The sequence below is a fragment of the Schistocerca serialis genome, chromosome 8 (genome assembly GCF_023864345.2).
Source record: "Schistocerca serialis cubense isolate TAMUIC-IGC-003099 chromosome 8, iqSchSeri2.2, whole genome shotgun sequence".
In the NCBI taxonomy this organism is placed as follows: domain Eukaryota; kingdom Metazoa; phylum Arthropoda; class Insecta; order Orthoptera; family Acrididae; genus Schistocerca; species Schistocerca serialis.
The window spans coordinates 500,610,852-500,627,913 of NC_064645.1; the positions used below are offsets into that span (position 1 = coordinate 500,610,852).

At 42.0% G+C, this 17,062-nt stretch overlaps 1 protein-coding gene across 1 annotated transcript in view; it reads left to right on the forward strand.

Moving 5' to 3' along the window:
• The window catches only part of LOC126417092 (meprin A subunit beta-like), a 70,682-nt gene that overhangs the window by 41,838 nt on the left and 11,782 nt on the right, over positions 1–17,062 (forward strand). Inside the window, exons 4-6 of the mRNA XM_050084987.1 lie at positions 9,467–9,578; positions 9,663–9,770; positions 16,754–16,874. Of these exons, the coding sequence (XP_049940944.1) occupies positions 9,467–9,578; positions 9,663–9,770; positions 16,754–16,874 (341 nt within the window). The remainder of the gene's footprint in view (positions 1–9,466; positions 9,579–9,662; positions 9,771–16,753; positions 16,875–17,062) is intronic.

Genomic DNA, 17,062 nt, shown 5'->3' on the forward strand with positions numbered 1-17,062 from the left:
AAAATGTGTCCACGTGCTTTACACAGGTAAATCTTCAAGTCAGTACATCCTTCATCCTCAATAGTACGTTTCAGTTGTTTTAATCTGTGAATGCCGTTATACTTTTTCCCCCTGCTGACCGTCCAACACACAGGGGATAGGCAAACTAATGTGAACACCTGTACTTACTTGAGAATGGTTTATTAATAAGGGGCCATAATAAGGCTGGGATTCTTCTTGGAATATTGGCTTATAATGATTGTATACTCTCCAGTGGAATGTTAGGCCACTCTTCAATCAGAACCTCTTCAAACTCCTGTAGTGACGAGGGAGGCGGAAATCTGCTCCGGAGTCTGCGCTCCAATACCACCCAAAAGTGATCAAAAATGTTCAATTCCGGGGACTGTACTGGCCAAGGGAGACGCTGCAGTTCAGTTGCTTCTCCTCATACAACGATTGAACTGTCCTGACTCTGTATGTGGATGCATTATCGTCCTGAAATATGGCATCATTGTTGGAGAACAATATTTGAATTATGGTGTGCACCTGATCACCTAAAATGTCCACATAATACTTGGCTTTAACACTGTCTTTGAGAGTAATGATAGGACCAACAGAATACCATGATATGGCTGCCCCCATCATCACACTTCCACCTCCATGCTTAAACGTCTGAATCAAGCAATCAGAATTGTAGGCTTCTTTTGGCGTTCTCCAGACGTAAACCCGGCCCGATGTTGGAAATAACGAAAACATTGACTCGTCGGACCATATGACGTGTTCCCACTGATCAGCCGTCCAGGATTTATGCTCCTGACGCCATGTTTTACGCTTCTTTGGTTGGTTGTCGTCACTAATGGTTTCGGTATTGCATCTCGTCCATGAATATTTGCTTTATGGAGTTCTCGGCGGACAGTGTCGATAGATACAGGGTCTCGGAGATGGCTATTGAGCTCTGCAGTCACTTTAGCCACCGTAGTTTTGTGTTGTTTTGACACAATTCGTATTAGCGTGCGATGATCTCTGTCATTTAGTTTTGATTTGCGCCCACTATTACGTTTACACGTTGATGTCTTTCCATGTTTTGTGCAGACTGTTATGACTGTAGAAACAGTTGCTCTTGAAACATTCAGTAAGTTGGCTGTTTTGGTTACTGACGCTCCAACTAATCGGGCCCCCATAATCTGCCCTCTTTGGATCTCTATTACGTTTTTCATTGCATGCCGACCTCGGCCTCTGAATGCAAATACGAAGTGTATACTACTCGTAAACAACCTGCAATGATGCCTAGTCGATACTGAACACGCACAGTCCAGTGCGACGCGTGCATTACCTACGTTGTTGACCGTCAAACACAACCATCCCATCCTACCGTTGTTCACGTTATTTTGCCTATCCCCTGTAGCTCAATTTTTCCTAGACATGTTAATTCGTTCTTCATTAACTTCTTTCTTTTGTGGTAAAGACTTTCCAAAAACACTTTTTTTAGTTTATTCCCTCTGTTGTTGTTGTTGTTGTTGTGGTCTTCAGTCCTGAGATTGGTTTGATGCGGCTCTCCATGCTACTCTATCCTGTGCAAGCTTCTTCATCTCCCAGTACTTACTGCAACGTACATCCTCCTGAATCTGTTGAGTGTATTCATCTCTTCCCTCTAGTTTCTCTTAAAAATTGTCCACTTGATAATTTCAAAAAAATCTGCATCCCTGTATTCAGATGTTTCTACTTTTATCGTCTCCAGTTTTCCCATGATTCGCTAATCACTCCATAAGATGATGTTTTTAATTCCAGAATTTTTTTCAGTGTTATCTGTCAACATTTGACACCTGCGGAACTTTTCTGTTGCAGAGAGGTTTTTTTTTCTTTTTATCGCCGCCAATCTGCATCTCACTTGCTTCGAACTTCATCTATAACCTTGCTAGTAGTACTCGTTAACTTTTTCTACCGTGTCTTCCAAATTTATAAAGTTTAATTGTTCTCTTTTCCACAACTCTCCAACAATTCTCGTGTTGTCTTGGTCAATTCTCCACACAATTTTTGAGTTAAGTAGATAGTTCATTCCATACAACCGTCTATTTTCTATAATTTCTCTCTACCACTATCACAATACAAGGCTAGAAAAATTGATACTCTGAAGAACACTGCCATAACAAATGGGTACGACAACTCTATAGTCATACGTACATTTAACAAATTAAAATGAAGGGAGAAAGAACCTAAATTAAATAAGAAAAACATGACACACCACGACCTACAATCTGACAAAACTGGAAGATCCTTGTGTAAAATTAAGTTAAAAGTTTCCTTCAAATCAGGAAACATTTCAGCACAGAAGTTAGACATAATACTTCATGCGGAAAAAAATAAGTACCTAAACTCTTGTATCTTTGAGTCTTGTGTAGCGACTACCAAGAACAATATATTGAGTAGAACCTTTCAGCCGCGTTTCAAAGAGCATTTTTATGCAGAAAATAAAACTACGCGTGTCAACATACAATCTTTGACAGAAAGCAAAACAACATCCAGAAATAGTAAGCTTATATTGTAAGCAGCAAGTGTGGGAAGGGGATATAGTAGATGGAATCAAAGATAGGAATATTCAAACCCTTTTTAGAGGACGTAGGGTGTCGTAATACTACAGAGATGGAAAGATTAGCACGAAACAGGAATAAAGGGATGAAACTTCGTGGTAGAGTAAAACTGTGTGCCAGACCGAGAACTCGGGACCTTCGCCTTTCCCGGACCAGTGTGACTGAGCTACCCAAGCACGAGTCACGACCCCTTCTCACAGCTTTACTTCCGCCCATGCCTCGTCTCCTACCGTGCAAACTTTACAGAAGGTATCCCGCGTAACTTACAAGACCAGCACTCCTGGAAGAAAGGATAATGCAGAGAAATGGCTTAGCCACAGCCTGGGGAATGTTTCCAGAATGAAATTGTCACGTGCGCTGACATGAAACTTTCTGGCAGACTAAACTGTGTGCCAGACCGGGACTCGAGCTGGGAACATCCCCAGCCTGTGGATAAACCATGTCACCGCAGTATTCTTTCTTCCAGGAGTGCTAGTATTGCAAGTTACACAGGAGAATATATGTGAAGTTTGGAAGATAGGAGACGACGTACTGGCCGCAGTAAAGCTGTGATGACGGGTTGTGAGTCGCGCTTGGGTAGTTCAGTCAGTAGAGCACTTGCCCACGAAAGATAAGGGTCCCGTGTTAGAGTCTCGGTCCGGCACACAGTTTTAATCTTGCAGGAAGTTTCACATCAGCGCACACTCCGCTGCAGAGCGAAATTTTCATTCTGGAATATGGCAATTATTTAAAAAATTGAGCTTATTACTGGAAGCAAAATTAGTCTCGTCGCACCAAGAAAAACGTAATCCAGTTTTATGAAACAAGCAACTGCTTCAGGTGTGAATGGCATCTTCCGGTAGTCTGGCAAGCAGACATTTTCGCACATTAGGCAGTGCAATCATAAAAAGACCGACCGACTTAACCTAACCTAACCTAACCTAAATCACGTGATCAAAAGTATCCAGACATAACGGTGGTGCGAGCTAAAGTTTAGTGTCCTACACTGAGAGAACCCAGTCCATATTGTAATGGGCAACCTTGCGATTGAGTGTCAGACGGCAGCCCATAAAGCCAACAACTGTGCCAGTAGTCTTGGTGTTCACGTGGGTGTTTAGGGTCGGACGAAGTCTGCGTTGTAGCGCTTCCCATAAATATGCAGTGGGCTTCAAAACAGGACTGTCCATTACCAGCACTCTATTGTGAAATCAGGCCGCTAGAGATTGTATTGTAAATGACTTCTATAACTGAGCGCTCTTCACGTTAACACCTATCGTGCTGACCTCAAAATTGGCCTTCGTAGGTAAGTAACTCGTAAAGGTCAGAACCTGACCTGTCAAGTTATGGATTATACGAATACTCACTAAACAGCAGAAAAGTTTGTTTATCGGGGTGATTATTATCAAGTGAGATTTTTGTCAGTGATATTGTTCAAACTTCCAAATAAGTGTAACGAACAGTTCTATTTTGGCAGATGTAGTAAGTAATCGGTGCGATATTGTTTTTTCGTAAAAATGGAAGAGGCTGATTGTTGTTAGTTAACACCTTTTTTAAATTAGGAGAGGAGGTGTGAGGCATGTATGAAATGAGCTGAGGAAAATTCATGAGGAGACGGCTTCATCTCAAAGGACTGTTTATTACTGTAAAAATTAATGAGGTCGTCTGAGTGCTACAAATTCGGACGCACAGTGGTGGTTCGCTTCTGAAAAAATGGTCGATAAAATTCTTAGTATAGCTATAGAAGTTAACATTCGTGAGATATTAGGTGTATAATATTCTACATAAATCATAAATCTCTACATGTGTGTAGATTCAGTGCGTGATAGGTGCAATGAATGCTAACTCCAGAACAAAGACATTGGACGGACATTCTAAAATAGTGTTTGGAACCATTGAAGTATTTATTTAGAAAGTTTCTAGTGTCATTATGTAATTACATAGAAGACTTTGATTCGTCACGAAACCCTAGACACAACAGTAGGTTGGCGAGTATTTCGGTGCTCTAGAAAAGTGGAAACCGAATTCCCAACAGGAAAAGTGATGGGGCAAGTTTATTGAAATTGATTGTCTATTTGGAAAATATTGAAGCAATTACCGGTCCTAGTTCTTCAACGTTACTGGTCCATCTGCATAGAGAGCTGAAACAGAAGCGACTGACATTAGCGCGAAAAGCGGACACAGGACAACATATCGACTGTACGGTGATACGAGTATGAGCTGGACACCAAAATAGTTCACAACACATTCTATTCGTAGCTTTGGTTCTCTGCAACATTTTTCTATTTCTTAATTTCTAAAAACGACTTGAAGAGAAAAATATTTCGCCGAGGAAAGAACTTATCCGTGTTGTAAATGTTCTTCGCACTTTGGTACAATTTTTTAAAGAAGAAATAGAAACTAGAACCTTTTTGAATCAAATGCATTTCGTCCAATAAATATGACGAAACTGTTGCACTGCTTACAAAAAATAGTTATTGTTTATTTATCAAACTCCTCATCCCATTTTTGTGCAGTTTCAGTAGAAATTATAGGGTAAAATTTCAGGATAGAATACTTTTGATAGGACGGTAACTAAAAAAAGTTTATACCGGTAATACTGCATCTTTCAAAGTAGATGTCAATTGTGATATTTCACATTTACTTTTTCAGCCCGATTTTCGAGTGAACGTTGTCAAATGTAACTACATATTGGGCAGACATTCATTTCAGGAACAACCTGAGATGGCATTAAATTATGAGAGCGGATACAATCGGTGGTATTCGAAAGCCGCGAGACGTTGGCAGGTTATGACATGCGTCTGTGAGACGTATTAGCCCCTCGTTACCTCTGAGCCAGCAGACTCCACTGTTACGCGTGTTCAACAAGCTCTGGGCATCTGATCTGGAAGAGACGCCAAGATAACGGAGAAGTAAAAGATGGAGACGATGGTCGGAAGAAGTAAGAGTGAAGCAACATGAGACAAATTCAAAGTACGTAAATTAATTTGTACTCCACCAAGTTAAACAAAAGAGGCGTATTGCCTATATTATGTATCCTTGCACTGGAGAAATGGTTCAAATGGCTCTGAGCACTATGGGACTTAACTTCTGAGGTCATCAGTCCCCTAGAACTTAGAACTACTTAAACCTAACTAACCTAAGGACATCACACACACCCATGCCCGAGGCAGGATTCGATCCTGCGACCGCAGCGGTCGCGCGGTTCCAGACGCACTGGAGAAGATTATGCAAGAAAAGTTTCGTGAAAATTCTCTGGAACAGAGCTTTGAGGCAAGATCTCACACATTTGACGTATGCTTACTACGTAGCCCAACTCTTTAGATCGAGGAAGAGAGTTGTATAAGTAGTGGAACCACGGACAGTGCTGCTACGAGCATAGGACTACTCGTTGACGAAGTAAATACTGATTACCACATAATCAGTCGTAGACGAAACAATTATTTGGGACGAATGTAGGCATGGTCGGTCAGGTACCTATCACAACCAAATGTCGGATAATTTAAATGTCTCGGCAATACATTTAAATAAGGTGCATCATGTTCAACAGACGTAAAGGCGGTGTTTCAAATCGGAAATCGCTATAGCGACCTCAATCGATTGCTGAAATTACACACATCTGTCGAGAAAATTCTAATTTCAACTACACTGCCGGGAAAAAAATCGCATCACCAAAAATTAATTAATGTTGAGTAATGAAATTTTGGGAAGTGTAATAAAGGATGAAATGTATTGCTCAACAGAAGTTAGGAAAAGAATTGCAATGGCAAAAGAAGGATTCACGAGGAAACAGAAATTACTTTGTGGACCACTAAACAAAGATATGAGGAAAAGACTTGCCAAATGTTACATCTGGAGCGTTGCACTGTATGGTACGGACATTGAGGAAGGAAGATGAAAGAAGATTTGAGGCGCTAGAGATGTGTATACGGAGAAGAATGGAAAAAGTGAAATGGGAAGACCGAGTATGGAATGAAGAAGTATTAAGAAAAGTTGGAGAAGAAGAAACATGCTGAAAGTCATTAGAAAAATAAAACGGAACTGGATTGGACATTGTTTGAGGAGGGACTGTTTATTGAAGGAAGGAATAGAAGGAATGGTGGAGGGAAAAAAAGGAAGAGAAAAAAGAATCAAAGGAGACAAGTATTCAGAAATGAAAAGACTTGCTATGGACAGACAAAAGTGGAAGAGGTTTAACCCATGACAAGACTTGCCGTAAGACAAAATACTACACTACTACTATTACTGCAATGGAATTTCGCGTATACATTTGTATGTTATTGTACATTTTACATTTAAATGATTAAGATTTCAATATCACAGGTTAATATAAGCACGAGGTAAGCTATTGCAAATTTGAAATGCTAGTACGTTAATGACCGATGTAACCGCCGGAATATTGAATGCAAGCATGCACTGTGTTGTACAGGTACCGCATGTCAGTTTGTGAGAAGTAGTTCCGTGCCTGTTGCACTTCGTCAGTCAATACAGGGACAGTTAACGTTGTTTGTGGATGCAGTTGGAGTTGTCGTCCGAGGAGGTCCCATACGTGCTCGATTGTAGACAGATCTGGTGATCAAGGACAATGCAACATGTCGACACTCCTAGAGCATGTTGAATTACAACTGCGGTATGTGGGCAAGCGTTATCCTGTTGGAAAACACCCCCTGGAATGCTGATCATGAATGACAGCACAACAGGTCACACAACGCACAAATTTGCAGTCAGGGTGCATGGGATAACCACAAGAGTGCTCCTGCTGTCATACTAAATAATCTCCCAGACCATAACTCCACGTTTAGGTCGAGTGTGTCTAGACCGCAGACAGGCTGGTTGCAGGCGCTCATATGGCCTCCTTTTAAACAAGACACGGTCATCACCGGCACCGAGGCACACCCAGGTTTCATCAGAAAACACAACAGACCTTCACCATGCCCTCCAATGAGCTCTCGCTTGACACCACTATTGTCGAAAATGACGTCGGTTTGGGATCAGTGGAATTCACACTACTGGGCGTCTGTCTGTTCATGAAGTAACCGATTTGTAACAGTTCATTGAGTCTCTGTGGTGCCAACTGCTGCTCAGATGGCTGCAGCAGGTGCAGTACGATGCCGGCCGCGGTGGTCTAGCGGTTCAGGCGCTCAGTCCGGAACTGCGGGACTGCTACGGTCGCAGGTTCGAATCCTGCCTCGGGCATGGATGTGTGTGATGTCCTTAGGTTAGTTAGGTTTAAGTAATTCTAAATTCTAGGGGACTGATGACCACAGATGTTAAGTCCCATAGTGCTCAGAGCCATTTGAACCATTTTTTGCAGTACGATGCGCCGAACACGATGGTGTCCCCTCTTGGTAGTGCCATATGGCCGTCCGAAGCCCAGTCTTCTTGCGATCGCACTTTCTCGCGACCACCACAGCCAGCGGTCATGAACAGTGGCTACATTCCTGCCAAGTCTTTCTGCAATATCACCGAAGGAGCATCCGCCTTCTCGTAGACCTATTACACGACCTCGTTCAAACTCAATGAGGTATTGATAATAGCGTCTTTGTCGGCTTCAAGGCATTCTTGATTAACATCAACTCATTGCGTCGATTCTCAAAGGTAACTATCACGATCTCTACAGTGTGTATTTGAAGCAGATTGGCATCCTCATAGCGGCGATACTATCGCCACTGTTATGCATCTGGAGCGAAATTTTAACAGACGCCATCTTTCAGACATAGAAACACGCCTGCCAATCTCGTTTATGTCGCACAACTCATTTTTGGCGTTGCGGTTTTTTCCGTCAGTGTATATGAGACACTAATCAAACTCATAATGTTGTATGGGTGTGCGAAACACAGAACACTTTGAAACAAAACCGTCCATTCACTTTTGCACGGAAGTTTTTGGCCCACTGCATGACATAGCTATGGAAAATGGGAAGTGCGACATAAATACAAACAACAGAAATTACGTAAAGAGCCTAATAAGAAGAGCATGCCGGTCACGTCGTCCGAATAAATTCCTTTCGTAAAGCTACTGGGTTTCGTGCGAGAATCCTGGAAGGTCAGAGACAAATTATCATGGCAATTGACGGGCGTCAATGAGCGGCGGACAAGCGCCACTGGAGGAGAAACCTTGGACCAGCGCGTGCTCCCCTGGGTATGGTCGTCGAATGATAGTGAGGGCCAGGCCCTTTCCCGAGTGTACGGGTGAACACAATTCTCATCCCTCCGTGTATTCAGTCGCCACAAGGACTCTCAACAAAGAACCGGCTTCCATTGATCGAAGCAAGGACCTTGTGACGCTTGATACTTACCAGTTAATCCCAGTTGCTGTTGATTCATGCCATTCTTACCACAGCGGCACGTAAGTACTGTAAATTTACTGCAGTACTCCTGATTTATATCATCACGATTGGTTACCAGTAAGCAGTGTAAACAGATGGATCTAAGTGATGGGAATGCCTTCGTTTGTCGTGTCTTCGAGGTCCGCATTTAAACTGATTTAGCTTTTATGATGCAGATATACAGGGTGTCCTAGAAATGTTGCGACAAACTTCGAGGGGTTGTTGAGGATGGTTAAAGGAACAATTCGAGTACAGGACCATGTCCGGAAACCATACCCAATGACGCTACAGAACATCGAAGTTACTCGTACTGAGTCATACCTTTAACAATTGTCTTCCTCACTTCTCTGCATGTTTTCCACGTAAGATTAGTAAGAAAGGTGTCCGTGAAAGTCAATGATCATGCTTAGAGTCCCTTTCCAACACACAGTTTTAATCCATCTAAAAATTTCGCTATATGGAAAACAGAATGCGTTATTTCATGTTCACGGCACCTATTTCTGATGTAGTAGACCAAATGGTATTGATAGATTGTGTTCACAGAAAAAAAGTTATATTGTTTTGGCTTGTGTTGATCTGGAATGCTCTGTTATAGGTACCTAGGAATAGTCATCCACGAACTGGGCCATGCCGTCGGCTTCTGGCATGAGATGAACCGCCCTGACCGGGATGACTGGATAGACATTTTCTGGCACAATATTCTTCCTGTAAGTGACATCTGTTTAACTGATTCTAAATCACCGTATTGTTCTTGTATTTTTTCTGTATCTGACTCATATTGCCACTTCCAGGGGTTTGGTGCTGCTTTCGCGAAGCACGCTAATGAGTCGGTCGACACACTGGGAGAGCAGTTTGACTACAAGTCCATCATGATGTATGGAGAATATGCATTTTCAAAGGTACGTTGCCCTAGCTATAACACACAACAATAGAAAACACAGTTAGCAAGAATCTTAGATGTCAGGTTCATACCAAAACACTACTTCGCTTAGAAAACAAACAAACCCACAGCACTGTCAGCAGCTGGACCAATTTCATGGTTGGTTGGTTGATTTGGGGGAGGGAACCACATAGCGAGGTCAGATTAGGAAAGGAAGTTCACCATGCCCTTTCCAAGGAACCATCCTGGCATTTGCCTGAAGCGGTTTAAGGAAATCACGGAAAACCTGAATCACGATGGCCGGACGCGGGTTCGACCAACACCGACTCTATAGAAGGCCCTGGCGCTACGTCATCAGTCGTTAGTGACGTCACAACGCCTAGGCATGCCACATGGCCCATGATCGTAGTGTTGATTATGCAATGCCGTTCCTTTTCTGTTACTAATTGTGTTTTTTCGACTACAGCTATAGTTCTTTATTCTTTATTTATACCTTTTCAAGACCTGTACGATATTGTACCCAGGCACCACTACTGGTTTTGTGTCGTCAGTCTTACGTAGTACACAAATTTTGACCGGTCAGTTCAGCAACTAGTATTCACACTTGAATAGACGAAATCGCGTTTTCTATATTATTTTTTATTTAATCGAAGGATCGATTTATTTGACCTGCATGTAGGCAAAGACTGCTTTTCAGAGTAAAGATCATACAGTTAGCTGTGTTGTGACGAGTCACATTTTAGCAAAGATTTCCACTGAAAATAATAGTACGGTGTGTAAATTCGAAGTTATGAGCTCTGATACAATCGAATTAGTGTTCAACTTCAGTCATTATTTTCGAAATTGTTTTCAGGTATGTGAACTACATTTTCCAAAAGAGAATTCAGTAATACTGAACTATGATCTTCATTTGTAGCTTTACTATAGTAAGAAAATCTTTCATCTAAATAAAACTGCAGAATTCAAAACAATATCAAACATTTTGTCCAAAAATAAGGGATTTATACTGATAAGCACGCCCAGGCGTTTCTGCCTGCAACATACCTGGCGTTGGCCGTGCCTAGCTGAAGTGACGTCACGAACAAGCGCCGAGGCCTTCCTTTGAGTCGGTGTTAGTTTGAATCGCCGTCCTCCCGAATGCGAGTCCAGTGTGTCCCAACTGCATGTAATCTGATTTCATAAAGCTATTACCTGTTTTACTGCAGCATCCGTGTTCATACTGTAATTCTTTCTCCCTCTCCTACTTTTTAGGGAGCTGCACACGTGGGTGTTAAGAGAGGTTTGGTTAAAGCCATGTATTTGTTGTAAGTTTGTATTTTTTAAATAAGAGAAAGAAATCTTCTTGTTTATTATCTGTTTCATGTCTTCATTCATTTCGAAATACACTACTGGCAATTAAAATTGCTACACCACGAAGATGACGTGCAAAAGACGCGAAATATAACCGACAGGAAGAAGATGCTGTGATATGCAAATGATCAGCTATTCAGAACATTCACACGAGGTTGGCGCCGGTGGCGACACCTACAACGTGCTGACATGAGGAAAGTTTCCAACCGATTTCTCATACACAAACAGCAGTTGACCGGCGTTGCCTGGTGGAACGTTGTTGTGATGCCTCGTGTAAGGACGAGAAATGCGTACCATCACGTTTCCGACTTTGATAAAGGTCGGATTGTAGCCTATCGCGATTGCGGTTTATCGTATTGCGACATTGCTGCTCGCGTTGGTCGTGATCCAATGACTGTTAGCAGAATATGGAATCGGTGGGTTCAGGAGGGAACGCCGTGCTGGATCCCAACGGCCTCGTATCACTATCAGTAGAGGTGACAGACATCTTATCCGCATGGCTGTAACGGATCGTGCAGCCACGTCTCGATCCCTGAGTCAACAGATGGGGACGTTTGCAAGACAGCAACCACCTGCACGAACAGTTCGACGACGTTTGCAGCAGCATGGACTATCAGTTCAGAGACCATGGCTGCGGTTACCCTTGACGCTGCATCACAGACAGGAGCGCCTGCGGTGGTGTACTCAACGACGAACCCGGGTGCACGAATGCCGGTTGGCGTGGCCAAGCGGTTCTAAGCGCTTCAGTCTGGAAACGCGCGACCGCTACGGTCGCAGGTTCGAATCCTGCCTCGGGCATGGATGTGTGTGATGTCGTTAGGTTAGTTAAGTTTAAGTAGTTCTAAGTTCTAGGGGACTGATGACCTCAGATGTTAAGTCCCATAGAGCTCAGAGCCATTTGAACCATTTTTTGCACGAATGGCAGAACGTCATTTTTTCGGATGAATCCAGGTTCTTTTTATAGCATCATGGTGGTCGCATCCGTGTTTGGCGACATTGTGGTGAACGCACATTGGAAGCGTGTATTCGTCATCGCCATACTGGCGTATCACCCGGCGTGATGGTATGGGGTGCCATCACTTTGAACAGTGGACGTTACATTTCAGATGTGTTACGACCCTTGGCTCTACCCTCATTCGATCCCTGCGAAACCCTACATTTCAGCAGGATAATGCACGACCGCATGTGCAGGTCCTGTACGGGCCCTTCTGGATACGGAAAATATTCGACTGCTGCCCTGGTCAGCACATTCTCCAGATCTCTCACCAATTGAAAAGGTCTTGTCAATGGTGGCCGAGCAACTGGCTCGTCACAATACGCCAGTCACTACTCTTGATTAACTGTGGTATCGTGTTGAAGCTGCATGGGCAGTTGTAGCTGTAAATGCCATCCAAGCTCTGTCTGACTCAATGCCCAGGTGTATCAAGGCCGTTATAATGACCAGAGGTGGTTGTTCTGGGTACTGATTTATCAGGAACTATGCAACCAAATTCCGTGTAAATGTAATCACATGTCAGTTCTAGTCTAATATATTTGTCCAATGAATACCCGTATCTCATCTGCATTTCTTCTTGGTGTAACAATTTTAATGGCCCGTAGTGTATTTAAAGAGCCAAATAGCTAATGGCTCCGAGCACTATGGGACTCAACTTCTGAGGTCATTAGTCCCCTAGAACTTAGAACTAGTTAAACCTAACTGACCTAAGGACATCACACTCATCCATGCCCGAGGCAGGATTCGAACCTGCGACCGTAGCGGTCTCGCGGTTCCAGACTGCAGCGCCTAGAACCACACGGCCACTTCGGCCGGCCAGCCAAATAGCCCTTGCGGAAAATTTGGATAAATGTGATCACGCAGTATACGGTCTTATATCTTCTTCTTTTCTTTTTCTTCTTCTTCTGTGTTTATCCCATCTGAGGAAGGTTTCGCTAATGATGGGAAGTAGCCAGTGCACGATTTGTAAAATTATTATAACTTTAATTCTGTCATCGAATACCTTTCCTTTTCTCATTAACGCAAGTTATCCTATCAGAAGAAAGACGAGTATGCCATGTTTGTGAATCGTATATACTTGATCTGTTTGTGTTTTCTGAGACAATGATACAGAACTAGCCCTGCATTCGCCTAGATAATTTTGGGAAACAGCTGCGTACCAATCCTGCATTGGTAGTTGATCCTAAGCAGTGATTCAGTGATCTAGTCTCATCAGGCAGCATTCTGTGTGTTAAACTATACGATGACGGATAAGAAACAGGACGTGGAACAGATGTATACGCCATCGCTCAACAGCTACAGTTTAAACGATAAAATCACGGGATGTCGCCTAAAACTGCCGTCCCATGTATAACAGAATGGTTGTGCACCTTTACCGAGACCAATTTACAGTCTGGGCCAAACGGCATTTCGAAGAGTAGGCTGGCTGAAGACCAGTTGAGAAAGCCAACAATAAATTAAATCTGAACTCACCGACAGGTCGAAAGCCTTAGTGCTTCTGGCATATGTTTATAAATTCTTTTAAAACATTGATTACAGCAATTCACAAATTCAGGATACACTAAAACTCAAGCAACGTTTTAGTAATACAAACAATTCCTGTACACGAAAGTTGTTTCGAAAATAAATGGGTAAGATGAGGCCAGTGAAAGACGAGTGGTCGTTTTAATGCTTATAAGGATAGTGTCGCAATACTGTAGGGTGCAATCGCAGATACGGTCGCAGGTTCGAATCCTGCCTCGGGCATGGATGTGTGTGATGTCCTTAGGTTAGTTAGGTTTAAGTAGTTCTAAGTTCTAGGGGACTGATGACCACAGATGTTAGATGTTAAGTCCCATAGTGCTCAGAGCCATTTTGCAATCGCAGATTAGCGGGAACTAGAAGCAAACATGAAAACGCTGTGCTCGCGACATTTGTGAGTACTCATCGTGGCGGGCGCACTTGCATTGAACAACCCGTATCATGACGCAGCACGGGGTCTGATTCGGCGCTAATGGGCAAACGGCGGGGCAACTGCTGGAATCTTTTTTCAAGACTCTTTTAAAAGGTATTATGATCGCCTTGGACTAAAGAAACTATTTATTCATAAGAGCTGCTGTTGCGATTTCGGACATGTCATTATCAGTGGAGAACAGCGAAAATTTTGCTCCAGCTCATGTGAAAACTTTCAATAATGTCTGATACGTATATGTGTGATCATTTGAAGTTTAATGTTTTCATATCTGCTGAAGAACAATTTTATGCGACTGTAAACCACAGCCGCGGAACGTTAAATACTGGAACGTGTTGCCCAACACTCACTATTCTGGTTCTGCATCACAACTCTACGTCTAAAACGCGGAGGGGAGCCCACCTCTTTGCAGTGGCGGTAGATAGGTAGCCTATTACCAGGAGTCAATGCTGTGTTTTAAACGTTCTGAACCCAGAAATTCCGAACAAAAGGTGTGGATATATTTGCATAAATGTGAACGTCGTTTTTAGGCTGAAAAGTATACAAGGTGCCCTTATCTAAGCACACACAGTTTTCCAAGTTAAATGGATAATTCAGATATAGTTAATAAACGAGAGTTTAACAAGTTATTGTACGATTGATACTATGCATAAGGTCAAGTATTTAGAATAAGTTAAGAGGTGTATCTATTTTATCCATTAGGTTTTTTTTCTTAAATGAAACAATGTGCTTTCTTTAATAGTAGGTGGCAGCTCTTGAATAATGATTTACCATAAAACATTTTTCAAAATAAGCCAATAAATTGCTATATGAGAAATGGCCAAGGGTGCAACAAAGCTTCTGCTCAGTTATGGTAGTGGAGTCAAACACAGCACAGTACCAGCAGCCTTGGCCATAACAATATCAAGTGTTTGAACTGATGGTGTTCTGAGTGCTGCAATGTGGGCTGTATATATATCACAGGGCGCTGAAACATTGTATGTTCTTTGGATGGACAGGGCACATTTTACTCTGCTGTGAATGCACAGAAATGGCACAAATGGAGTCACACTTCACTGCATGTCGTGCAGGAACATCCACTGTACTCAGCTTATCTGGCTGTGTGGTATGGTTTCACAAGCTCCTTCATTCTCAGTCCACTTCTCTTCAAGGAGATGACACCTCGTGGGTCTGTTAGGTGTACAGAGACATCTGCGTATTATTAGAACCTCCTTGTGCAACCGTGTCCACACTATTATTTTCATGCAAGAAGGGGTGACTCCACATGTCGCTTGCCACGTGAAATATTTGCTTCGAGAAACCTTTGGTAATGACAGCAACATCTACATGTAGTTTCACATGTAGCCTTCCAGGTCTCCCAACCTAAACACAAGTGACTTCCGGTTGCAGAGATATCTGAATGATCATGTCTGACAGGGATGTATCTAGACTCTTCCTGATCAGAAGAATAGCATACGATAACATATTGGTCTGATTACACTTGATATGCTTTGAGTGTCTGTTGACCAAGTCATGTTACGGATGCAGCATATCGCTGAGTACAAGACCATTTTGAACACATGTTGTAATGTGTGACCACATCCTAAGAAAGATATACCAGAACCACAATTATCATGTTTTTGATAATTTCTCCCCTTTTCCTGCACCCGCATCGCATCCTGACTGCTCAGAGTGCCATATTTTCACCTGGAAAAAGAAAGTGGAAACATTATTTTTCAGCATAATCAGGTGCACTGATTAATGAACGTACCAACAATACTTCAGCATCTCCCAGTGCAGCACTCAGAACACTGTTAGTTTAATTACTACCACCTGATAATTACAACAATAATCCATTTGACACCTACTGCTGGATAAAGATTACCTTTAGACTCAACCATTCATTATGATCTTCAACCATACACATTCATCTTGTTCCTGAATGGTTTTCTTGTTTAAAGTCCATGTCTCCAGTAAAAAGTCAAAACAGGTAACAGGCACAGATTGTAAACTTCCTTTTAAGCGTCATAGAAAGTTCAGTTTAAAAACACTGTTTAGTTTAAGCAGAAGCACTCCAGGTTATTTTAACTCTTCTTTTTTTCTAGTCATCCAATCGTCTTAAATTGTTCTAAATACAAAACCTCATAAACTGATTATATGACTTAATTGTTGATTTGTATCATTTTCTTTTCAGTGTGTTTATTGCATATTTTGCCCAGCACTATTTTCAAAATTGCTCAGTAAGGTACTTCCATTTGGCACTATCAGTATCATGTGGTTTAATCAGTTGCCTTTAACACATATTCCTTCTTCAAGTTGCCAATATAAGAATCTGAAAACTTCCTCTAGTGCAGATGAGAATAGTTTTGGTGATATGGCCATCACATTTAGAAAATAATTTAAGTGTTTCATATAAAATGTTTTCTAGTGATATATTACCACAATCTGTACTCCAAGAGCTACCAGACACTGTGAAACAAAGAACATCGTCACATTTAAGAATGTCACAACTGCTTAAATAAATCAGTAGATAAAACAATTATAAGTTTTACCATGTAGCAAAATACTCAATGCTTTGTGTACTATTGTTAAGTGAAAACCTTGTTGCAATATATTAATCCATTTACGAAACACTAGGCGTACTCATGCCAAATGGAAATACTGAAACATAAGGAAATTTATATACTGAATCACCCTAATAAATTTTCTTCTTTGCCCCTCTTCATAGGACAATGTTTCACCAACAATTGCACCAAAAGTGGCTGGAACTGTCATTGGACCAATATGGAAAAAGAGTCACCTCAGTGACAGTGACTTACGAAGGATCCACAAGCTATACCGCTGCAATGGTGAGTCAAGGCTGCAGATGATATGACAGAGAGCAAAATAGTACTACGTGAAATGTGATTGACATCCTTCCTGTAGCAATGAAAACCTTTAATTTTGAATAAGTTATCTGATGTTTTATGTTGCATGTGTATGTTGTGTACTTTGAACAAGCCTCATTAGCAGGCAGCTGTAACACTTTCTCTCTCCT